The 27154-nt window shown below is 39.0% G+C and overlaps 1 protein-coding gene across 1 annotated transcript in view; it reads left to right on the top strand.

The window, feature by feature from the left end:
• The first annotated feature begins 2826 nt into the window (after positions 1-2826).
• ELAVL4 (ELAV like RNA binding protein 4) overlaps positions 2827-27154 on the top strand; it is a 115538-nt gene continuing 91210 nt past the window's right edge. Inside the window, 1 exon segment of the mRNA XM_032218421.1 lies at positions 2827-2943. Within this exon segment, the coding sequence (XP_032074312.1) occupies positions 2827-2943 (117 nt within the window).

The following is a 27154-nucleotide window of genomic DNA, read 5'->3' as shown; positions in this document are numbered from 1 at the left end:
GTAAGTAATAATACAACATGATATTGACTATGTAATAGTATACATGTGATTATATGTTATGAAAATGGAAAATAAAAACTTTCTATGGCAAGGAAAAGGCCAGGGAGCAAACATGTTCTGTGAACCCAATCATTGTGATTTATAAACTATGATTTATGGCTTAGCTTGTGGTGCAAACCCAATCACTTGTAACATCAATCATGCTTAAACAACCCTTTGAACCCAGTATATGATCAGGTATTTAAGTGACATTGATTGCTTATGATTAAAAATTGAAAAACAAACTTAAAGGGACTTAATTACTTGAACTTCTAAGGTTCGTTTTGTAAGTTTGCCCTTGTTCTCAATAATCATATTTAGATGCAGGTAAACTATTTCAAACTATTTTTAAAATCTCTAATTAATTTGCATTTGATTAATGTGCAGCATTTACATAATGATTTGGCATACTGTACTTCAATGCTACATTGTAGTAGACATCTACTGAATTGGAATAGAAAGCATTACCATTGCAAAAAAGAAGAGCTGCAGGTATATCAGTGTGTCTTATAATAACGGAATTGCTTAGACCATATGCCTGCTCCTGATTAAAATTTGATATGTTATTAGTTGAGTTTTTTTAATGTGGTCCTAGCTGCCTAAGGAAAAAACAAAGTTAATATATAAGAGTTAACTGCAAGACCTTGGAGGTCTTCTAGTCCAACCCCCTGCTCAAGCAGGAGACCCTAGACCATTTCAGGCAAGTGGCGTCCAGTCTCTTCTTAAAAGCCTCCACTGATTCAGAACCCACAGTTTCTATAGGCAAGCCGTTTCACTGGTTAATTGTTCTCACTGTTCGGAAATTTAGTAAATTTTATTTAGTAAAATGAAAGTTAGGAAATTTAATAGTTCCAAATACACATTACTATGCCTGTAAAGCTCAATAACAAGCCAGCATAGCTTCTACCTTTGCAGCATGAAAGCTCAACAACATATCATAATGTACCTGCACTGAATAGTTCATGCTTTTGCAGCCAAACTAAGGAAGGAAAGAGTAAAATAGACTTAAGGGAAGCAAAGAATGTACAGACATTAGTAAACCATCATAGGGCTTCTCAAAAAATTTCTCTAAACCTGTATAACTGGCTCTTAGTCGTAACTAGTTCCACACAGCTGGGAAGGCACCTATGCCTTCAATTTCATTCATTACCGTTTCTTCAAGTCTCCATGGCTTGAAGGAATTTGAAAAAAAAAAACCAAGTTGATTGGATGCAGAAACATACACACACACAGAGAGAGAGAGAGAGAGAGAACAAACTGCCACTGCTTTGTTCTGAGTTGGAGATAAACAAAATGTTTCCCCCTCCAAATTTAGAACACTTAAAATGGCCTTTTCAGGTATATTAAGTTTTGCACATTCCCTGTCTTGAAACCTTTCCTATTTCCTACTGAAGCATACATTCTTTTACCCATCACTACCCCCTTCCTTTATTGCTGCCACCCCGTCAAACATTACATTTCAAGCTCCTTGAGGCAGGGGCCTTATATTTTGTGAAATGCCATGCTTAATAACAATTTGACAGTGATGTAACACAGCATTTATTAGTAGTGATGCTAATACACAATTTCTGTAGTCTTTTGCATTATGTTTACACTCTCCCTGAATTAGCATACTGTAATATGGCCTTGCTGTTCCACACAGAGGTATTATTTCCTGCCAGCTGCTACAATCTGAAAAGAGTTCTTGTTTAGAATCATAAAGCCTATAGGAAAAAAATGACAACTAAATTTTATCTGAGTCTTAAATTAATATCATTTTGTCTTCAGCTAACAGTTTAGTCCATGACCATAAAAGCCAAGTAAGAATTTCAAAGTAGAACTAAAAAAGATGGGGTGTCCTGGGGAACAGGGTAAGGTTATGCATGCCTACTCATTAGTAAACCTTGTAGAATTCAATAGGGCTTACTTCAAGGTAAGCATGGATATGATTGTATTCTAAATAATTTTTAAATATCATGAACTTTTTGAAGAGGGCATGATTATATTTTAACAGTAGAAGAAGTAAAAGGTTGCACACCACTCTTCTTCATTTCTAACAACACTTAGCCTTGTGTGTGTCTGAAGAATCTCAGCTTTATCCTATTCAACAGCAATCTCAAGATGTTCATTTTGAATCATTCCACACTGCCCACCTGGTGGTTAGAGAGTGAACTGTTATTTTAAAGAATAGTTTAAGTAACAACCATGTTTGGGGCAGCAGGCTATTCTAGCAAAGAGAGCAGTACATGTTACAGAGGGAATCTATTCCGTATGCTAAGAGGGAAAATGCAGCTCACTGACTTGATGTTTTAATGTGTTAACTCCAGGGAGATAATATTGTTTTGTGCAGGAAAATTGATATCCTCTGTGCAGATAGAGGACTGGACTGGCAAAGGATTCTTTTTCTGTTCCTCTAAAACCAAAATCTGTGGCAAGATGTTTGAAATCACCAGGACGCTTAGTGCTGCTTTGTTAAATAATGAGGTAATATTTTGTCACATCTTCTGGGCAGTATTTTGTTTTTCTTTTCTTTTTCCTTCTCCATTTGCTTAGAAAGGATTTCATCCTCAAACTGAGATTTAAAAGAAAAGAACAAAAAAAAAATAGATATCATCCTTTGCTTTATTTCTAAGGACAATCCCTTCAATCATTTTGGATAGCAGGATTGTCTTTTATTTGTTTTAATCAGCTGCTGTTGCCTAGGACATTAAACCACGTAAGGCACATAGTAGGTAGTTATTAATGCTGAATTGGCTTCAAGTATAGTCCATCTGGGCTGTGTATGAGAAAGCTTGCTGGCGGTTCCTGATGTTAAGATACCCGCAATCTTTAGGATGTATGCATGGTGGAGAGGGACACAGTGCTATGAGATCACTTCTTTTAAGGGAAACTGTCATTAATGAGTCCAGAAACTGCTCATTTATGGTAAGAAAGAAGGGGGGCAGAAGCAGTGCTGTTTCATTTGATTTTGAAAATGGATTAGCAGCATTTTTGAGTTCAGTTTGTGGGGAGGGTGCTTGCATGAAATAATAGCTTTTCTTATTGAATGCTTAAAAGATTTTAGAAAAAAATGTATGTTTACAAATTCTGTCCTGTTGGTCATGCAGTAGGCAGCCCCCCATCCTGAAAGATGAATAGACCTATTGGAAATCTGATAATAATACTGATTCCTCCCCCAACAATAGAATAATGCTTGTGTCTTTAATAAGAGGCCTCTATAGACACTTGCATATTTCTTCTTGTTTCCTTTAGGTTTATTTTTTATCTTTCCATGTTGTCTAGTTTTGGATGATAATGTGCAATATGGAATATATGGGGTTTTTTTATATTGGCCAGACAGCTTTTTTTATACTTTCTACTATTGCTGACTTTTCCAGACAAAAAGCTGGATCTTCTTCATGAATGCCTAAAGAAGTGTGTTGATGTGTAGGAAAGGTTGAAAATTCTTAATTCCCTGTTTAATTTTTTTGACCTCAGTGAAGGTTTAATTTAAGATTAGCATTACAAATGAAACTTTATCTGTGAACATATAATCTTACAATTGGGATGCATCTCATTATGACCTTGAATTTATTCTTTGTTTGTATATTTTGAATTTTCAGTTTTGAAAATGTTCAGTTAATTGTCATTTATTTGAAGAAAACAATCAAATCTAAATGTCTAAGAGAAGGTAATGCAAGCTATCAGTTATTTAAACTATTCACAAGTATTACATTAACTTCTTCATTTTTAGGAGGGTTTACTCAATTCTTTTAAAACTCATGTCTGCATTAAAAAAAAAATTACTATTGTTTAATAATACTGGGATGTCAGTGGAATATAAACTTACAATGTAGTCCATGCTAATGGTTTGCTTCAATATATGGAAAATTTGCTTTTCACAATAAATGCTACTTAAGGTTGTGTTTCATTTATATTTGTAATATAAGAATTTACAGTGCATACAATTTATAAAGAATTGTTGATCCCAGTTAATACGAGTGCATTCTAATTATCTAAGCTTTATGCTCATAGGACCATATAGATTGATTTGATGAAAGCAAATTTTATATATATCTATATCTATATCTATATCTATCTATCTATCTATCTATCTATCATCTATCTATCTATCTATCTATCTATCTATCTATCTATCTATCTATCTATCTATCTATCTAGCACAAATACAACAAATGTAACAAAAAGGAAACAATAAAAATATTGGGTTTCTGCCTGGATGGTCTCTTGTGATGAGCCGAAGGACAGAGAATGGAAGTAGTGATCTTCCTCCCATATTTGGGCTATATATATATACATATGCATATGCATATGCATATGCATATGCATATACATATACATATACATATACATATACATATACATATACATATACATATACATATACATATACATATACATATACATATACATATACATATACATATACATATACATATATATATATATATATATATATATATATATATATATATATAATTCTAGTTGTAGCTGGACTTTAAAAAGACTAAAGATTATGTGTCAGATCATTTTTACTCTTAGTTTTACATCAGAACAGTTATACATTTCATTAAAATATTTTCATTTTCCATATAAGCACATCGGCTTTATGAAATACATAGCAACATTTATTATAATTGTCATTTATTAAATATATAAGCTGTAAAGATACTTTATATAGTTAATGTAAGTCGTGAATTTAGCAAACTAACATGAGTAAAATAATTACAACACACAGTAAGTTTTTTCATATTTTGAATCTGGAAACAAAATTAAATCTGCATTTGTCTGGAATTATAAGGTGGCTAAAACAGTCTGGATTTAAGAGGTATACTGAGTTTGAAACATGATCGAAGTATAACATCTACAGGTCAGTGTGTTCAAACTCTAGGTGTGCCCTGAATTTCCCCTCTATGTATATTGTATGTGTGGGGTGTGGTGGGCAAAATCCATGCATTTGTAATGTTCTTCAACTGTCCCTTAATTACTAGACACAAGCTGCAGTTCAGAAATCTGGTCTCTGTTGTTGTAGAGGTCACCAAATCATTAACATTGTCAATCTGGCAGTAGCTAATTTCAATAGCACCTGATGTTGCAACGCCTCCTTTAGTTTCCCTAGCCAATCGCATCTCGCTTTCAGCTGACAGATGGTCCCATAAATGGATGTAAAAAGAAGAAGCTGCTAGCCAATTTCATCAAGGCTCTATTCAGTCGCTATCTACATTCTAAATTCAGGGGGCTTGAGGCACAGTGCTTGGGTTTGGGTTTTCTTCTTTTTGCTGCATCATATATCTTGCCCTGTATATTTTGTGGATTTTTTTTAAAGATACAATAAAGCATTTAATTCCCTGAAACCATATCAGATCTTTAGAGGAATTGAAGCCTTGCAAGACCCATTATTTGCCATTAAGAATGGTTATGGTAGGTATTAGTAGTTTTTAAAATTTTGTTTGTTACAGCAGTCTTTCATAATTTGTGTATAGAACATATCCCTTTCCACAAGTCTCCGTTTTTATCAGTCTGTGTTATCACATTAGTTTAGTTTGCTCCTCTCGGTTTGCTTGTTAAATGTCTTTCTCCTGTCATTTCACAGCTTTCCTTTCTTTTTTCTTTTTCACATATATAACTACTTGCCTAGTATTTAATAAAGGGTAGTAATGGTGTATTTTTACCATTTAATGTTGGTTATAATTTTTGCTTTAAATGTATCCAAGATTGCATTGGGCAACAGAACTGCTGAAGGAGGGGGGCTGGGGTGGTAAAATTTCCCACATTCACATGCGGGTAATACATATGCAAAATAGAATCCTTTAAAAAGAAATTATATAGAGAGGTAATGCCTTGAAAGAGATACTGTTTTGGTTTGGTGTATTGCGCAGTAGACAACGGTAATTTTTTTAAAATAATGATTTATAGGAGCTTCAATAAATGCTGCATATTGTATTTCAAAGAGTTTCCTGTCATGACCTCATAAAAAGAGGAGGCGGCTTGTATGTGTAGCAGCGCCTAGTATATGCCGATGTGTTGCATCGTTGGGCAGGAGTTCTGTAAGAAGGAATGTCAGCTTTTACATAACATTCTTTTTGCTTTTGACACGGTGAGGGGCTGTAAGGGTCCATCTTTGTGATCACAGATGGAGTGGAATGGCTTGAAAATGGTAAGTGAACACTAGGAACACTCGGCTTTCAGGCTTTGTGCGGCTTGTGAATTGTACTTGCTTGGGATAGCAGATTGTGAACTATAAATAAAATTATAGGCTATTTTGGATTTTAATGAGGGCACCTAGGCATGTAATGTGTATGTACAACTATTGTAAAAATACAGATGAGTGTCATGGCATAGAATGCTTCGTTTGGGCTGATCGCTGCTGACAGCCACAGTGTCTTAGTACTACATGCTCAGCATATGATGCCCTTTAATCTTCATTTGTGCTACGCAAGTGATAAGTTGAACAGGAATCGAATGACTACATGGACTGTTTCCGTGGAATATTAAGGCTGCTGTGAAACAAGAGTGCTTACTTTTCTGTGGAAGGAAGTTAAATCCGTTAATGTGATAGTAGTATTTCTATTTTTAACATATTCTTTTCTTTAAAAAAATCCAAAACTGTCTGATTTTTCCCCCCTTGCTCCCACACCCTTTCTTGCTGTTACTGCTGTTCTTATAGATTGTGCAAAATGGCTAGATCAAATGTAGATTTTTAAGTCTTGACAGAATGAAGCAATCATGAGGATGGAGGAAAGAGTAAACGAAAGAAGCATTAACATTCAACTCATCCCTCCTACTTTTGTTCAAATTAAATATCTTACAGGCACCCCCCCCCCCGAATATTTATTATAAACTCAGAAACAAAGCTATGGTCTTTTGCCTATTCTTGTAGGATTTTCTTTGTTTAGCTGCTTGTTTTGATGGGTGTAAAACAAATAAGATTAGACTGAGCAGCCGAACTGAAAGCGATAGCTGGAGGAAAAGCCAGTGAAAGGTTGCCCGGGAAACGAGGATAGGGGAAGCTGAGTGGGGGAGCAGGTGGCAATCATGTGGGAATACTGCAAACACTGAAAAAAACAAATTCTAGATCTAGCTCAATTAACTTTGCCGTTCTTTGTGGCAGCCACAACTTTATTTTTTCCATATGAATAAACATTCAATTTCTCTATTTTTAAATTGGTTTATATAGCTATAACCCACATAGATATATTCCCCACACAAGCATATATCATAACGTGGTATCTGTTCTTTTTCGTCATTCTTTCTTTTTCTAAGGGTGGGGGTTGTTTAACCATTTTATTACTGATATAAATTCTATATGCATGAATATACATTGAAGACAGGAAATAGTACATTGTAACAAAAGATGCTGAATGGAAATAGTTGATCTGAAAATTCATTCTCAAAGTATTCATTAAATGTCAGTTCAAAACAGTAGAGAAACTTACTCGTAAGTATAGAAAATGTATGAAAATGTTGTGATTTATATGTTTATATGTGAAATGCCATGACTTTGTAGTTGAATTGGATAAGAAAAAGTATATTTTCTTTTATACAGTATTTATATACATAACAGTTTATTATTAAACTGCTTCTATCCTATTTAATTTTTATAGTATCACTAAACTGTATCGCACTGGTGAGGCTTGGCAAATTTCATCTTTCATTTAGTATATCCTAAACTTGCAAGATGGAATTAAGTAGAAATGCTATAAAATTTGTAAAATATGCAAAATTCACATTGTTTTAAATCTGTTCTGTAGAATAATGCTTCTTCAGTTTTTGTCGAAGAAGAGATTGGCCTTCTGTGTAAGAAAAACAAGTTATGTAGATTCTGTAATCTCTGATAATATTTTTTAATATAAACGCCTATAAATATTTTAATTTGTCTAATTTTCATACTGCATTTAAATTATCCAGCACCTCCCCTCACTACATTCATCTTTGAATAGTTGCAGCAAGCAGTTCTTTTGTTTTATTATTCTCCGTATTGCTTCTCTCTTGCTCTATTTTCCCCTTTTAAATCTATTGGCAAAAGTTTGCAGTTTGTTTTTCTTTTACCATCCTAATCCCAAACTCTCATATATTCAGCTGTCCAGAAATTAATATAATACGCACAGGTTCTAGATATTATGCAGAAATAGATTTTTCAATACATAAAAACCTATGAAGTCTCTCGATGCAAGAAAATTTCTATAAAATCAATGAATTATTTACTATTATCATAGCATTAAGACACTTATTGAAAAACTGAAATGGTTGAAATGTAATAGTAAGGTATGTTGCGGATGTATAAAAGGGTACATTCTTCCTACTGTTCTATACTTAACGAATGAAGTTGGCACACTTAACTATGAAGAGCATAGAGAGATGCTCTTATTGCTGTGCAAACATCCTTTCTTTGGTTTATTTCTCCTTCCCCCCCTTTGTCCCCCCTTTTTTGTAAGTATCTTACTATTGTTGAGCTCTGTTAAATTAAAGAAGGATCAAATCAACCTCTATAGGAAAATTATTTTTAAAAAGAGATTTTTAATAAATAGCCTCAAAGGAATGGCATGGTCATATTCAGTTCCTCATATGCAATAGTTCTGAAAATCAAACTTGAACTTTGATAGATAGTTTTACTCTTCGGGTACCTTAATATATAACTCCTGAATAATTTTCATGTCTTTTTCCATACTGTGGTCTCCCTGAATTATGCTTTTCAAACTTAGAAATACTTAGTGTTATCATTGTTGTGAGGAGTTGCTCCATATGTTTCACTGTGTCTTCTTTTTGCTTGGCTTGTGGAGAGCTTATGGTTCTAGGTTATCAGGACGACTGACTCATAAAGTAACTTGATATGTAGGCACTAGTGGGTAATTCTTGAATTTCATATGATCTTGAACAACATAATGGATGAGCTACTCTGAATGCACTTGGAATTAATCAATATACGTGTTTAGCATAGAGTCTCTCAGTTTCCTTATTATATGGCATTTACTATGTAATTATACGCCTTTGACTTTGGGGCATCTGACAGAATACCCTCTGATATACTGGCAAATGCTGCAATGCAGTATTTTTTTCAATGTCATTGGGGTTTAGGGGGATAAAAATGTTTCTAGAAATAATATTCTAGGCTGAATCATTGATGGGATCAATTTCTGTAAAATTGGCCGGTATGTTTTGGAAAGGAAATTATCTGACTTCTGCTCCGGCTCTTCTCTCAGAGATATTCGAAGACTGAGTGGGGTGTGCATACCTCTGTATGTATGTGAACATGTGCTCGTTTGTGTTTCTGTCATTTAGTTGAATAAATCTCAGTACACTGGGTTGTCTTTTAAAACAAAGCTGCATAAAATATAATTCTGTAATTTAACACACACACATACATACATACATATATATATTTGAATATATTTAACACTTTTTAGAAGGTATCAGTCCTATATTATCATTAAAAAGTTTTTTTTTAAAAAAAGTGCATTCATTTACTGTGCACTGGTCATGGCAGTGATACTCAAATGTATCGCATGTTTATATTTTATCTTATTTAATCTGCAAAACACTTTTGGGAGCTAAAGATTTTTATAGGTCACTAGCTGTAAAGAAATCAGGGACAATACATTTATATATTATGGCACAAATTGATTAACTTAGCTATTGGGGGGGGGGGGAGATAAAAATGAAGAACTAAAATTGATTAGTCCATGAAAAAGAGAACAATGAATTTTGACTTGGGTTAGAAATGTGTGTGAAGCTTTTCCTTTTCTTATATTAAAAGATTATTATTTACTACTTCCCTTTAAATAATACCCCGAGGAAACAAAAACAATGATTTGTAAAACATTTTGACAATATATAATGTAAATGCATTGACTTTTTTATGAAAAAGAAAGCCATGTTATATATCAAAAGTTTATATTTCATATTAATTACAGTTTGAACAAATGGTTCTGAAACCTTATATTCATTAAAAGTAAGGCCGTTCATTTTATTTAATAACTAGGGTAGATTGCTTTAACTAGTGCACAGTTTGTGCCTATGGGATCCTGTAAGAAATAAAGAGGGAACTGAGGGTATTACCTGTCCATTAATTGAACTTTTTATTTTAAGATAGTAATCTCAGAGTTGGCAAATGTTGAAAAGCAAAAAGAAAGTCTAAATTAAATTGGATAAAAAGGCAGTGAGAATATGGATGAAATAAGATCAACTAAAGGTTCTATGGTTTTTTATTTGTGTTTGTTTGTTTTAGAAAAACAGTGCAAAGCTGGCTTTGCCTGTATTTGGGATCAGGAAATAGGTATAATCCTGAAGTGCTCCTTTGTTGGTAAGGTGAATGCAATGGCTAGTCCCCTACTATGATGTACAAATGAGATGTCCATGATCAGGCTTAAGAGGTATTTTAATTTAAAATCATCTTATATAACTAAATTTAAATTTAAAAGATTCTAATCGGCATATCTATGTAATTAGGAGCATTAAATTTGGTATTACAGTACTACAGTACAGTATTTCAGGTGATATTTCAGTTTTGATAAAGAGGAAGTTCTCTCTGCTTTGACGTTGATGCAAATAAATGTGGAAATTGTGTAATTATTTGTAAAGCTTCAAGGAAAATCCACGCAAAGGTTTTTATTTTGGGTGCGCTTAAGTCTGAGTTTTAATGCAGGACTGTGATACCAGTCAAACATTTCCTGTTGCCAGAGAGCTTAAATTGCAGTGCCTTAGGTATAATTGTTTCTGATTAACATAGCATTTAGAAACTCGTCTTTTATTACTCCTTTGTGATCAGATATTGTCCAAAATATTCTAGTATTGGGAAATTAGAAAATCTTTGAATAAAAGATTTGTACTTTAACAATCAGAATACTTCATTGTGCTTAGAGATTTTGACATCTGTCGGCCCTGTATAATATTTTTCTGAAAAGTTTTAGAGCATGTTTATCTTAAGAGTTGAATCTGAAAATTATAAAACCTTTCATTATCTGGCTTAGTACTTACTAAACCCGGCTGTAACTGTCTTCTGTTCAAAGTGATAAATAAGTGATAAAATCTTTCTCATCTTCTGTACAATGTTTTATTTTTACCAATTTTTACAGACTAACAATAAAAATTATAATTTCTTCAAATTCCACCCTACCCCCAATTTATTCTAGGTCTAATTGTTTGTGGCTAAAATCCAAATGTATTGAATTGTAGGAAAGATGAGCTTCCAAAGTGTCACTTTTCCAACAATTTCAAGTCATATACATTATAAAATAAATGGTTCTAGATACATTTTTTTCAAAACAAACAATAGCGCTTCTAGGGCTTGTGGAAAGCATGAATGTTCTTTTATAAATGCTAAATTTAATTAAGAATAATTAAAGATTAATTAAGAATAGTGTATAACACAATCATAACAGATAATTTTGTTTAAATCTCTTTGATCTTGATATTTGAAGCATATTCTAGTTAAGACTGAATGTGAAAACAAATATGTTTCAGTACTTTACACACACACACACACACACACACACACACACACACCGTAGAGTTGTAATATTAATTTTAATTCCTTCTAAAGTTAGAGAAAAACTCACCGGCACCTTCAGAAATCTTTCAAAATCTGTTTCAATGTTCAGGTTATTTTAAAATAATCAAATACCAAATGTTGTATTAATGTGAAATATAAAAGTAAAATGCCAAGAAACCATATAAAATGAAATTACTGAATTACTTTCACCAGTAATTGTGAAAGTCAATTAAATGCACATACAAAGAATTATGTGACTATCAAAACTGCTTTAAATTGTCAATCTACATATTTAAATAAACTTCAGATAACCATGCTTTCCATTTCCATTGTGGCATTGAAAATTAGATTTATTAATTATGGGGGGAAGGGGCTGTACATATTGGAATATAGACTTCTATAAGCATCATATAACAGCAAAGGAATTAAAAGCAATTGTTAAACATTCACTCTAAAATATCTACAGTTTGTAAGATTATTTTACTTATATGTGTTATTTGTACTTGTTTCCAGGGGTTGTGTGAGCAGTTGCTTTCAAATGCTCTAAGTCTTAAAATAAAACTAACTTTAAGGTTGCACATATTTTTGTGTTATAGTGGTCTCCTGTTTGGCCTATACTTCTGCATAAATATTTTGTAATTGCACACATATAGAAGCTTTTTACTAATACATGTCAAAGGTATATGCTAAGCAGTACATGTTTAGAAAAATGTTGCATATGACACTTATTAAATGAAAATGCCTTTTTTATTTTTCTTCCTTTCAGAGCAGCTATTCTGTGTAAATTCACTATTGGACATATCAACGCAATTGATGTATGATATACATGTACTAATTGAAACAGCTGTGACCATCAAGGAAAATAATACAGTTCTGCCTGATATCATATGATTTTAAAATACCTTTTTAAAAAGCCAGTATGTTATCTCCTTATACTGGAAAAAATTAAGTATAGTTAATGTTTGGTTACCAAGTTTGAACATTCAGAAAGCATGGTATAATATCAAACTGAAAATCTGAAAAATGAACATATTTTAATATCACTTCTAATCCTATATATGATTTATGTGTTTAATATTTCATGAACTGGAAAACAGAACTTCACTATCTTTGTTCTTATTCAAATGTAGTTATATGTGGATGGATGAATTGTGAATTAGTAGCATAATGAATAGATTAATGAAAAATTGTGGGTTTTTTAAACCATAGTTTTACAGTTTCAGTTTGATTTCTCACATTGCCATATGTATGCCACAGAATCAAGTGAAGGAATATGCATTCTTTCACATAGAAGGATAAAACAGAATTTACCGAAAATACAGGTAGGCCTTAGCTTATGACCACAATTGAGCCCCAAAAATTCTGTTGCTAAGTGAGACAGTTGTTAAGTGAATTTTGCCCCATTTTACGACCTTTCTTGTGACAGTTGTTAGGTGAATCACTACAGTTGTTAAGTTAGTAACACAGTTGTTAAGTAAATCTGGATTTTCCCATTGACTTGGTTTGTCAGAAGGTTGCAAAAGAGGATCACATGATCCTAGGACACTGCAACTGTCATAAAAATGAGCTAGTTGTCAAGTATCTGGACTTTGATCATGTGACCAAGGGGATAGTGCAATGGTTCTAAATGTGAAAAATGGTCATAAATCACTTTTTTCAGTGCCTTTGTAACTTCAAACTAAACAAACTATTTTAAGTCGACAACTACCTGTAATAGTATACAATGTCAGTTCTAGGCCAATCCACTCCACAGGTACATACAGGAAGCATCTACAGTGGGAGGGAGATGACTTCGTTCTAACCTATATTCTGAAATAATAAAAATGACTCTTAAGAGTCACATTTTACATGCATAGACTAGACTTAAACTGATGAAAATGGCAAATAGTGGTAATCTCCCTGCAGTTTTCTTGCTACAGTCCTTATCTCTCTTACTTAAAATATGTAAACAAGAGAAATGGACAATAAATTAATGATGTTTCTGATTGTCTTTAGCAAAAATTTAGTTTTCATGTTTTCCATTTTTATCTATTTTAGGGTGTACAGCATCTTTTTATAACTTTTTATAACTTTTTATAACACTGACATTAATTCAGCAATTATCTAAACAGAAGTTATTCTGTATTTTATTAACTGAAAGCCTGATAGGACAGAATTTCAAATAAGGAAGAAACTATATATAGTTATCTTTGCAATATACTCCAGTTCTATAAAATGTATGTGCAATTTATCTGAAGTTAATCTTTTTAACTGTTACAGCTGTTCAGTTCCTGCATAATTAAGTATTTGCTTTGATTATGTGAACCTAACTTTTAATATTTCAATATTAAAATTAGTATTGTTAGAATTTATATGTAATTTCATGTACATATGGTATTTAGGTGCTCTTAAGAATGAAAATATGCAGTTTTCTACTAATCTTTATTTTGCAATACTGTGTTTTTTGTTGAAAAATATATTGGAAGACTATTTCTAATATGAATATTTTCCTTGGTATCAGTAATCACAATGTTGGATTTTTTTGGAGGGGGGGTACGTATGTGTTATTGTGTTGTTACAAACATGTATTTTATAGCAGTGAAATCTTTTATTTATATGCAGACTATGCCTATATAGCAGAAAGAAAAAGAAAAAGTTAGTAGCAATTACAGGGCTTCATTGTTCCTCTATATCTTTTCAGTTCTTTGATCTTGAATTTAGAAGTTTGTTAAACTATGTTTAAACTATACCTATTTCATATATCACTGTTATTTTGCCTATACAATCAGGAAGGGCTTTTATGCTGAGTAATTTTATCTATTCCTGAGACGTTCACATCTATCCATGCTGATAGGACTTTTTAATTACTAGCCTAGAAAATAGGCTATAGTGAAATAATCTACCTGCTGGCTAGGTGGCAGCGTCTAGTGAATTCAGTGGAGAACAAATTATCATAGAAGATTCTTGTTTTATTGTGCTTTGATTTTATCCCAAAGCACTCATTGGTGGAGAGTTTCATAGAAGCAAGGATATCAAGTTTTTTGACTAGGCCAAGTTGTCAGATCCAAACCAAAAGTTGTTGCAAAACTGGAACCATAGAAGAAAAGTCAGCAGAAAAAGTATAGCAGATGCACAAGAAGTCTTTCTAGCATTGCTTTTATGAAATCTATATCTGCTTGCATTCATTTCATGATTATTAGCTTTGCTATGCAAATTTAACATCTCATACCTATTTTCTCAAGTTCTTACTTTTTAGGTATGTATGTATGTGCCTATTTACTCTAGTGGTTAAGAAATCAGGCTAGAAAGCAGTAGACTGAGTTGAAGTCCTGCCAAATCCTGCCTTAGCCATGAAAGCCAAATGGGTTGACTCGGGGTCAGTCATTCTCACTTTGGAAACTACCTCACATGGTCGTTGTTGTGGGGAAAATAGGAGGAGAAAGGGGTGTTGGATATGTTTGGCACCTTGAGTGGGATTTAGATATCATTTCCCCCAAAATAAGACCCAGTGAGAAAATAAGCCTTAGCATGATTTTTTTCAGGATGTTCATAATATAACCCCTACCCCCAAAATAAGCCCCAGTTAAGATCGTCAGCAGGAGGTGTTTAGTACTGTATTTCCCCCAGAATAAGACTTAACCAGAAAATAAACCATAATGTGTCTTTTGGAGCAAAAATTAATATAAGACCAGGTCTTATTTTGGGGAAAACACGGTAGATAGATAGACAGTAGAATCCTTTTTATCTTTGTAATTCTAATGTTAGGATTGTAAAAACACCAGGCACTTTGAAACCACCTTGATATGATAAAATGGGAAAACTAAGGGTTTTAGACATAGGACACAAAAGTCTCCTGTGCTGACATGTCAAAGTTCCAAGTGAGGAAAGTATCTCTCAGTTCAAGAACTGGAGGTGACAACATAAGTACTGGGCTTTTTTCATCTGCAGAAGCTCCACCCAGAACCTTGGAACTCATGTAAAGTGGATGAGAAAGTAAAGAGAGCATGTATTTGAGACAGCCTTATGGCCCACTTCAGTTGACCTAGAAATGGCTTTCAGAATCTGCAGAGTGTGTTAGTTCTGAGCATGAGAAATACATTTCTAGCACTATTGATTGTTGTATTTTTTTGCATTCTTCCCTGTCCAGTTGGTTTCTCTATTATATTTAACTATAGATTTTCCTCTGTTCTGATATTGCAAAACTTTTATTTTGAATCTTGTTAAGTGTTGTCCATTTGAGTTAACACAAGAATGGAATCTTATTCTCATGTCAATGTGAGATCAGGTAGGATTTGATATGATATTCATTGGGTGTTGGGTTATGAGTGACACAATGAGCATTTTGCCAGGATAGTATGCCCATCATTATTTCCTTGAGTTGTAATATGGTTGTTTTTGTGTCATCAGAGATAGTGTTTGGAAATTACAACCCCTTTTAAAATTATTTTTTTTATTTTTCCAAGCGTGGGATCCACTCCAATGATTCTTGATCTTTGCTATATAATGTCCAAATTATTAGTATTTCTGGGAGTATTACTCCTAGAATTAGGGGTATTAGGTATTACTTCATCAGATATTGAATAGTTCGTTCTTCTTGCAACACAGTGTATTCTTAACAATTTTCTTGAAGGCCTTAATTTTTTTCCTTCTTACTTTCTGATGTCCAGTATTCATACCCTGTATGTTACGTTTAGAAACCATAGCTTGGACACCAGGTACCTTTATTCTCCTTGTGATGTCTCTGTAGTTCAGAATTTTTTTCTCCGTAGGTCATATTCTTTTTCCCAAGCAGGATATGTCTCTTTATTTCCTGGTTACAAAAATAACCTAGTTTTTATGAAGCAATAAAATGTTATCACTTTCGTCAAATATCTGAGGGTCTGGTTGATAGGTAGGCTCTGACCTTGGGAGAAGGATTCTGATATTGAAAGAACAATGATTTATGAAGAAGAAATTGGAAGATCCCAAACTTAGCACTGAAGAGAGAGATATGGTTGGGCAGGATAGTCTTAGATTTCAATAATCTTATTGGCCCAAAGTTGTGTAACTCTTTGTGTAACAGAGAGTTGTAATAATTGTTTCAGCTTCATTTCTGTTTTTGATATTATAGATAAATCTATTTGGGGATTTTTGGAACAGTGCCACTCTTTGTTGCTTTTGTGTTTGTTTACTATAATATGGTTCTCATCTAGTTCATAGTATTCTAATGTCATTAATCCAAATAGCAATAGCACTTCATATTTTTGGAGTATAAGACGCACCTTTCCCCCCCAAAAAGAAGGTGAAAATCTGGGTCTTATACAATGAATACCGCATTTTTGGCCTCCTGAAACCATGCCCCCTTTGCAGAAATGGACTTGCGTAGGGTTTGGGAGGTCTGGAAAGTGCTCCTGGGGGCTAAGGAGGGCAAAAACGAATGAAAAATGGGCTGCTTTTTGCTCATTCCCCCCGCCCCCCCAGGCCACCAGGAACATTCTACAAGCCTTCCAAAGTCCATGCATGTCCTGTTTTTTTGCAAATAACGTTCCTGTTTTTTGTTCATTTTTGCCCCAGACCCCAGGAGCACTTTGCAGGCCTCTCAGACTCTCTGCATGACCCGTTTTTCACAAAAAATGAGGTGTGCAGAGGGTCTAGGAGGCCTGCAAAGTGAAAAAAAACTTTTTTTAAAATTTACCTCTTCAAAATCTTGGTGCGTTTTATACTCTGGTGTATCTTATATTTATCCAGTTATTTGTCTAGCTGTGTGCCCATTGTTTTATTCAGTAAATATAGGTTATCTTTCTTCCAAAGGGAGATCATAGTTGCCAGAACATTGCTAAAAATCCTTAAAATTATTATTATTGCGGTTGGTCACAGTCAAATGTATAAACTGGATTTGGCACTTTCATCCATCTGTTGAATCCTGGCATAGACAGATGTTGCTTGATAGTGTTAAAGGTATCATCACAGTATGTAACCTGTTCCAAATAAAGCTGACTTTTGGAATTGACTGATGGTGATTTGTCAATGCCAATGGTATTCAAGTGGCGCTTCAGATGTTTTGAAATTGCATCCAAGACACCTATTACAATCTTTGATTTCTTTTGCCAAAGTCATTCTATTTGCAGGTCTTTATATTTTGTGTTTTTCTCTTTCTCTTTTCTTCTGCTGTCTCTAGTACTGCTGTATCCACTATCCAGATATTATTATTTTTTTATGTTTCTTATTTACAATTGTTAAGTCTGGGATATTATGTGGCATCTATTTGTCTATTGGAATTCTAAACTCCCAGAGCACTTTTGCTTCTTCATTTTCTATTACTTTTGTATATTTTGTGGTCCCACCAGTTCTTGCTTGCAGGCAAATGCTATATTATTCACCATATATATTCTGTGATTGCTTTAGGGGTGATGATACTATTGTTATTATAAAACACTTGCATTATATTAATTTGACCATACATACACAAATTAAGTATTGCAGTATTTTGTAATGTTTTATGTTTGCCTACTGCTTAAGCATATTCTCCTGCACACTGCTTAGAGAGTCCAAGCTGTGGGTTATTTCAGTCTGGTTGCCCTGGAACTGAGGAAAAGACTTTTCCTTGGCCACGCCTCCAGGCGTGCCTAATCCCCAGAAATTTTCCTCAGTTTGGCCCATTTGGAAGCTGTTTTTGGGAGCTCCAGCTGAAATAGTGGTTTGCTTGGACTCTCTTTAATTCTTCTGACTTTTCCTACTGAGTTTATCTTTCCCCTTAGGCATTCTTGCCTCCTCTCTTATTCTACTATCATTCTCAGTTGTCTTCAAGCCTCCAGGAGGCAGGAGGTAAGCGTTTGGCTGGGGGAAGGGCCTCCCTCTTCGATCGCCTCAGGCCGATCTTGGAGGCTTGCCGCGCCTTTTAAAACGGCGCGAGCGGCAGCAGGAAGGCTCCAGGAGCCTGTTTTCCCCTCGTGATTCCATTTTATTGTTTTCTTGCGAGTTTCTTCGCTTTTTCAAGCCCCTCGCTCATAGGAACTGCCGTGGAGGCGTGCGCGCGATCGCCCAAAGGCTAGGGTGATCACTGCATGGCCCTTTCAATTCCCTCATGGTGCGGCGGCCATTTTAGGTGTGAATTATGCCGTTTAGGCCCAGCTGCAGGCCGCGCAGCCATGCTACAGCAGGGACCGTTGAGAGACAGTAGGCCAGCAAGGGGTGGGGCCCTCTGGCCTTTGCCTCTCCTCTGTCAACGTGCATTTTTCGCCATTCCTGGGCGAGCGGAGCTGGCGCCTTGGTCTAATCAAAGGCCATCGCCCGGCTTTGGGAGGCCTATTGTAATTCTAGCCTTTCTTAAAGGCCCAAACCTCCCCTCATCCCTGCTAGGCCAGTCTATCACTGACTATAGGCCTGATGACAAGAAACCTCCAGTTCAGGCACCTTTCTGACTTCTGTTATCTATTATGTTATGGTTTTGCATTTGCATGTGTCCTGATTAATGACAACCTCTCTCTTGTCCTTTGTTACAGAGCAGCCTACCATCTACTGCAGCTGTCCCTCATTCAGCCTGCGCTTGCTTGCTTGTGCAATCTTGGCATGGATAAATCGGGACCTCTGTCCAGTAGACCGGGACCCTCCCAGGGCCTGGATCAGGTTCCTCCTTTATCTTTGAGCGGGGGGGCTAGTGGAGACAGGGCTCCCTCCCAGACCCCTCCCCTCAGAACTCCATCTGCTGCTGAAGCTAGGGAAGCTGCAAGGCGCCAACAGGCGCTTGACAAGCAATTTGAAAAGGCCCGTCGCCAGGCGGCTAAGGAGACTCCCTCCGGGGATTCCTTTGCCCTGCCGCCTCCCAGATGGGATTTGACAGCCATTATGGCAGAAGAGGTTGACTCTCAAAACCTGTCCCCGGACCGGTCCCTTTCTGGGCTTCCTTCCCCTGCTAATTCTTGGTTCCCTGAACAAGAACCAGTCCAAAAGCTGTTCCCCCAGAGGATCCACCTTCCCAGGGGGAGGAACTCTTGGGTACTGATGATGACTCGGACCAGGATCCCGAGCTGTCCCCTAGAATGCAGGCGATAGTGGAACGTGCCATAGCGAAGGGCATAGCTGATGCCATACGGGCACGGGATAAGCAGGTGGCCCCTTTGGCTCCCCAGGCTCAGGGTGGCCCTCCCCCGGCCAAGCGGGTGCATCATCCATCCCTGGAATCCTCCGTTGTTAGCGAGGCCTCGGCCTTGGAGGCAGCGGATCCCATAGAGCAGGGTCTGTCTGAGGATGAGGTCCTCTCCCCAGACACTCCTTATTTCTGCGGCCTATTCAAGCCCGGCTTGTTTAGGTCGGTCCTCCACAAAGTGAAGGCCACCACCATGGTAGGCATTAAGCCAAGGCCACTCCAACTCAGACTGATTCGGCTCCAGTAAACCCGAATGCAGTCATGTTCGACGCCCCAACTTTCCAGCAAGAGTTGGTTCCCGTTCCGGGGTTGTTCCTGGACCTTATCCAGCATCAGTGGGTTCAGCCAGCCACCTTGTCCTAACCTAGCGGGGTGGACAGGAAACTATACACAATGGAGCCTGTCCTGGAAGATCTCTTGGCTCTTCCGGCCGTAGATCCTCCCATTACGGCCCTTACTTCTAATGCCTCCCTGCCTGCGGACCTGTCGGAAGGCCTCAAGGCGAAGGACAGAAAGGCCAAGAAAGTCTGCCACAAGACTCACCTGGCGGCAGCCTGGGCCATTAGGGCCTCATCTTCCGCCTCCTTTTTCAGTAGGGCTGCTGTAATCTGGTCACGTGACATCCTAAATAAGATTCCCGCTGGGGACGCCCGGATTCATCAGGACGTGACCAAGCTCATCGTGGCGTCGCAATACGCTCCTGACGCGGCTCTTAACGCCACCAAATTCACTTCTAGGGCTGTAGCCGCGTATGTCACCTCCCACCGTCTGCTCTGGCTTCAACATTGGCAGCGGACCAGAAGCACAAATGGAAATTGGCTTCTGCCCCCTTCAAGGGGTCCAAATTATTTGGTGAGGTTTTGGATTCCTTCCTTATCGAATCAAAGGATAAAAGAAAGATCCTTCCCTCTATGTCCAAAAACAGGATCGCAAGTCCACGCCCTATGCGAGGCGGCAGTCCTTTTGGCCCTCAGAGCCCTCCACGTCTACCTCTTTCTACCCCTCTAACAGAACCACGGGGCAGCAGTGGGAGAGGGCTCAGGACAGGTCTTCCTTTTGAGACCGCGCGAGGCAGCAGTTTGGCTCCCGTAAGTTCAATCGCGGAGGCGCCTCCAACAGGCCCTTCCGGAAGTCCAAGTGACTCCCCGAGCTCATCTCCAATCGGGGGTCGACTGCAGCTGTTCGCCGCCCACTGGGCCCAGACGGCTCACGATACCTGGGTCTTACAAGTGGTCAGGGAGGGTTTATCCCTAGAATTCCTATCCTCCCCTCCCAGAAACTTTATCAGATGTCCCACTCCCTCATGTCCCACCAAGAGGGAGCAGATGAACCAACAGGTGCCCCCGGACCAGGAAGGGAGCAGGTTCTTCTCCATTCCTTTCCTGGTCCCAAAGAACTCGGGGGGGTGGGTGGAGGGCCATCTTGGACCTCAAGATCCTCAACAGGCATTTGCCTATCGGAGGTTCAAGATGCAGTCCCTTCAGTCCATCTTGGCGGGGATCCGCCAGGGAGACCGCCTCACCTCCATAGATCTGCGGGAGGCTTTCTTACACATCCCCATTCACCCCCGACATCTGAAGTTCCTGCGCTTCTTTTATGCAGGCCGCCACTTCCAGTACAGGGCCCTTCCATTTGGCCTGTCCTCGGTCCCCAGGACCTTCACCAAGGTTCGGGCGGTAATGGCGGCCCATCTCCGCCGCAGGCCCATAAGGCTCCAATGCTCCTGGACGACATCATCATCCAGTCATTGTCCAGGCGGCAAGCCTTGCAGGATCTCCAGATAACATGAGGACCCTCAGCCATCACGGGTTCTCCCTGAATCTCAAAAAAAGTCACCTTACCCCCACCACCAAGATCAATCACTTAGGGGCGGTGATAGACACGATTTCCTGCAGGGTGTTCCTCTCCCAAGACAGGTTAGAGGCCCTCAGGTCCATGACCCTCTCAGTACGGCAAGCAAGGCAGGTTCCGATTCTCCTCCTCTCACAGCTGTTGGGGAAGATGATCTCCTGTCTGTCGATCGTCCCTTGGGCACGTCTCCACTCCAGAGCCCTGCAGTGGCTGCTCCTGCCTCATCAGAGGACCAACAGGAGCAACTCACCAAGACTGATTCCAGTACCTCAGTCAGTCAAGAGGTCCCTCCGGTGGTGGACATCTACAGCTCTGACCAAGGGACACCTGTTCAAGGAGCCCGACCGACTGGTCATCACCACCGACGCCAGTCTCTTGGGGAACACACATGGATCATCTCGTGGTCCAAGGCAGGTGGCCCCCGCCGGAGTCGCGTTGCAGCATCAACCTTCTGGAGCTGCGAGGTTGGTCCTCCGTCATTTCCACTGTCACATACGTCACCGTCATGCCCTATTGATGACGGACAGCATCGCCACGAAGGCGCACACCAACTGCCAGGGCGGCACCAAGTCCAAAAGACTGATGGCAGAGGCGGAAGCCTTGGGTCTCTGGGCGGAGCGGCACCTAGAATCAATCCACTCCGACCACATCTCCAGCATGGACAACACCCAGGCGCACTGGCTGAGCAGGACCACCATCGACTCCGCGGAATGGTGGCTGAATCCGGCTCTGTTTCAACAACTGTCCCGCAGGTTTGGTCTTCCGCTGGTAGACCCGTTTGCGACGAAAGCCAACACGCACCTTCCGCGCTTCTTTTCCCGCTTCCATTGTCCGGGAGCGGAAGGAACGGACGCTCTTCGCTGCAGCTGGCCTCGCGGCCTCCTCTATGCATTTCCTCCTCTTCCACTCCTTCCCCATCTTCTAATCAAGATCATAGAGGAGGGGGCGGAACTGCTACTCATGGCGCTCCATTGGCCCGGAGGTCATGGCTCGCCGACTTCGTCAGCCTGTCAGTGTCCCCGCTGTGGCGGATTCCCCCGGAACAGGTTTCCCTCAGCCAAGGGGCCATTGACCATCCGGAGCCCCAGTGGCTGCAGCTGGCCATTTGGCACTTGAGGGGAACCTGCTAAGGGCTGAAGGCCTGTCAGACGACGTCGTCCACTCCATTCAAGCTACGGCATCCGTAGTCGACTAGAATTTTCGACTCCACTTGGGGCTACCTTTGCCCAGTGGTGTGAGGACTCAGGACTCGACCCTGTCACTGTTTCCAGTGGCAAGGGTGCTGGACTTTCTACAACCTTGGGAGGGGCCTCACTCTGGCCACCCTTCGTCGCCAGGTGGCGGCTTTGTCTACTGTTTGGGCCGGCGACCCTTCTCTTCCCCTCAACAAGGTTCCCAGGGTGCGCTGCTTCCTCAAGGGCGCCTCTAACATCCAGCCTCCCACGGTCCACCGTTACCCGACATGGCAACCTTCTGTGGTGCTACAGGCCCTCACGGGGCCACCGTTTGAGCCTCCCCAGACGGCCTCTCTCAAGCACCTTTCACTTAAGACTTCTTTTCTTATCGCCATCACCTCTGCCCATTGGATCTCGGAGCTGGCAGCTCTGTCTATGCGCCAGGACATAAGCGTCGTCCATTCCGACAGGGTCGTTTTGCGGCTTGATCCGACCTTTCTCACCAAGGTCAACTCCTGGTACCACAGGGTGCAGGAGGTTGTGTTGCCGAATTTTTGCCCGCATCCTTCACATCCGAGCGAGCACAAGTGGCACAAACGTGACGTGTGACGGGCACTGGAAATCTACGTCCATCGCACCTCCGATTTCCGGAAGTCCGAGGCTCTATGTATATCCTTCCAGCCCGGATCGCTGGGGAAGAAGGTCTCTTCGTCCACGATTGGCAGATGGCTCAGAGCCTGTATCGCATATGCGTACGAACTACAGTTGAGAGCGGTGCCCCTTCAAATAATGGCTCACTCGATGCGCAGTGTGGCGACTTCTGCAGCTTGGGCCACGCAAGCTCCGATCGAGGAGATCTGCAGGGCAGCCGCGTGGTCTACACCGTCTCCGTTCATTAGGCATTATAAGCTAGAGACGTTGGCTTCGGCTGAGGTGGCCTTTGGCAGGCGGGTGCTGCAGGCAGTGACTTCTTCTGTCGTACCCTGTGACTCTGATTCTGCCCGCCCAGATGGACATTAACTTGGGTATGTCCCACAGCTTGGACTAAGCAGTGTGCAGGAGAACGACCATTGGTCTTACCTGAAGGGTCCTTCTCTGCACACTGCGGGAGAGTCCAACCCACCCTGGTCTGTCCGGGGTTACGGATCGTCGTGTCAACACGGTTCCATTCTAAGGTCGTCTTCAGCTGCATCTCCATGGCCAAAGTGTCTCAAATTTCTGGGGATTAGGCACGCCTGGAGGCGTGGCCAAGGAAAAGTCTTTTCCTCAGTTCCAGGGCAACCAGACTGAAATAACCCACAGCTTGGACTCTCCCGCAGTGTGCAGAGAAGGACCCTTCAGGTAAGACCAATGGTCGTTCTCAAAAATGTAGCCTTTAGAGAATAGCCTTTCTCTGATCTGAACCTCAATGTTCAGAAACGGTTGGAAGAGAAGGGTTTGTTTTGTAACGCTTTACCTGTTGCAAAGAAATAATTGTGTTTAGCTTCTTGTTGTCTACAAATAGTAGCTTTTGTCTGTATTTTGTGTTGTCTTGAAATCTTCTCAAAAAACATACATTGAAACTGAGATGTAAAAAGATAAGCAGCTTTCATTTTTTAAATATAACTAAAAGATTATTCCAAAAGCATGGGGATACACAGTTCTTGTTTGGTCATAGTTGCAAAAAGATTTGATGATAATCTTACTGCATCTTCTCAAATCAGGATTGAACGAAGAATGTTTAATTTTAGAAAAGCTGCAGTCCAGGTGAACTTGATAAAACTATATGTCATAATTTAGGTCACCACCATTTTAAGTCAAGAAACTTCATTTAAAGCGCAATGTTATTATGTCCAGCATTTACTTATTGCCAAATAATCAAAACTCTGGGAAGTTCACTAACATGGCATATCCAAACATGATTCAAAATAGTGAAGTCTCTGTGTTAAAATTACTAATACAATTTAAACTAAAACAGTATTAAAGTGGACACACGAGTATAAGGTACGCAGCCAAGTTTTGTAGCTTTCCTAAACTTCCTCTTTGGATTACTGCAATGCACTCTGTATCTGGCTGCCCTTGAAAAACACCTGTGCACAGTGATGTGTGCGTCTAGGATTAAGGACATTATATATCCCTGTTGCATGAGCTACAACAGGTCAGGTTATCTATGGGATAACTTCTCCCTAAGGACATCTGCCTGCTCTACCAGATCAAATAGCACCAGATCTAGTGGCTCTAGATCCCTCCCTTAAATGTTGCAATCTTATGGGATCTATGTAGAATGTGTGACTTTTCCATGCCCCATAGAAACCTCTGAAATTTGGCAAGCCATACCCTTTATTTATTTGTTTGCTTATTATTTTATTGTATTTATGTACTGCCCATTTCACAAACTTCTGAAAAGCACTCAAGGCTTGCTCCCCCCCCCCCAACACTGGGATAGGGCAAGGTTGATAAGATTGATTTGTGGGCTGCAAGTGAGAGTTTAGCTATATAAGCATTTTAAATAAAATAAATCAATAAATTAAAAAAGTGTGTGTATAGCCATCTAGATCTCAGGGAGATTATTCAAGAGGGCTGGGCCAGCCTCCAAGAAATTCTTCTTCTGGGGTCCTACTTGTCTCAGCTCCCAAACTGAGGGCATCTACAACTCCCAACCTGAATAATAATGTTTTCTATATTTGTGTTGGAAATACACCCATTTGTGTACTTAAATTGTGAAATGTTTGAAATCTGACTTGCCTTACACAAAATGCTGCTGTGATATATACCATATTTACATTTGAATGCCATTTTTGCATTTGAAAATGTTCTTTCGGATTATTTAAATGAAACATGATCTTAACATCCTTTATGGCATATTGCATAAGTAGTTTTATAAGCATAGGCCATTGTTTCTTAGCTGTCGGTTGAACAGTTTAAAGTAAATATCTGAAACGATGAATTTAAAAGCAGTGGTTTAGTTAAGGCTATTTACTTCTTAATTGAGGAAGTTGATTTGGAGAACATTTCATGAGGCAGAAACAGTTAACAAAAACATGCAAACATCAAAGTAGAATATAATGTAGTTGGTAGATGTTTTAAAAACATAATTGTGTTCAGTTTAAGTACTGAAGTATTTTGTGAACCAGACATTATAACAACTAATAAACAGGGGTGAAATTCTCTGAAGTCTACTACCTGTTTGCTTCGTACCGCAGGCACTAAGAAGCCTTTTTTGAGTAAAGGTAAGTAGAACACGGGGGGGGGGGAGAGAGAGCTGTGTTGCACAATTTAGATTCGCTAGAAAGCAGGATTTCCTGTTTTCTAGCAAATATAAATCAAGTGACACAGCTGATCGTCACACAGTTGATCATTGGAACTATTTTTAAACTTTTCAGGCGAACTGGTAGTAAAAAAATGCTTTAAAAAGATTTTTAAAAAGTTCTGATAATCAGCTGTGCTGCACGATTTCTAGCAAATATAAATCGCATAGCACAGCTGATTGTTGCACAGCAACTACTGATTTGCCCAAATGGGTAGCATTTTTTACTACCAGTTCGGGTGAACCGGCCTGAACCGGTAACATTTTACCCCTGCTAATAAAACAGTGGTATCTGTGAAAATGAACTGTATTGCTCAAAGGTGTTTTTGATTAGGTCCCATGTAATTTATGCCAAAGCCTAAGATTGCTAACAAATTAAATGACCCATCACAGAATTTTCTGATATAATTGCCCTTCTTTTTCTTTTACAAATATAAAAATCATAACACTTACATGCAAATACTACAGTATAAAGAGAGTTTATGAAGTCCAACAATAGGAGCATTGAGTCTACTTTAGAGTAAATTTGACATATACAACTGGCACATTAACAATTTCTTAATATTTTCCTTTTGAATGGCATCTTGCTGGGAAAAAAATCCATGTGTTTTATCTACTGAGAGTCATAGAAAAATCTATTAAGTATATACAGCACGTGTGCAGATAATCAAAACACTTAAAATTTATATTCCAATTCCCACATGCTTAATGATTCTGTCAAGCTTACATTTGTCAGTAATAGTTGCAAGGTTATCCCTTTTAAAGTAGTAAACATATCATACAAATGAATATTTCTGTTAAAATCTTTTAAGGACTGAGCAAATTTTCCAGTTTTGATTAATTCTGTGACTGTTTTCCCAAGGCCCTAGGACCGTAATGCCGAACCTATGGTACACGGAGCCCTCTCTGCAGGCAAGCAAGCCCTTGCCAGCTCAGCTCCACTGTATGCGTGCACCTCCCTCGGTTCAGCTGATTTTTGGGTCTCCGTCATGCATGCAGGAGACATGGGCGCATGCGTGGGGGGGGTTGGGCGCATGCATGGGGCATGGGGAGCGCAGGCGGAGCAGCGGCCCCCATATGCCCCATTTTTTATTTCAGGAGGCTTCAGGGAGATCTGCTAGGCACAAAACGGGCGGTGGGAGGTGAAGCACCTCCCTGAGCTCCATTTTTGGTCCCAGGAGACTTCAGGGAGGCCTCCTAGGCCCAAAATGGGGTGCGGGGGGATTGTGCTC

The sequence above is a fragment of the Thamnophis elegans genome, chromosome 5 (genome assembly GCF_009769535.1).
Source record: "Thamnophis elegans isolate rThaEle1 chromosome 5, rThaEle1.pri, whole genome shotgun sequence".
Taxonomy (NCBI): Eukaryota; Metazoa; Chordata; class Lepidosauria; order Squamata; family Colubridae; genus Thamnophis; species Thamnophis elegans.
The sequence above is the reverse complement of the archived record's forward strand: the minus strand, read 5'-3'. Positions and strand labels throughout refer to the sequence as shown.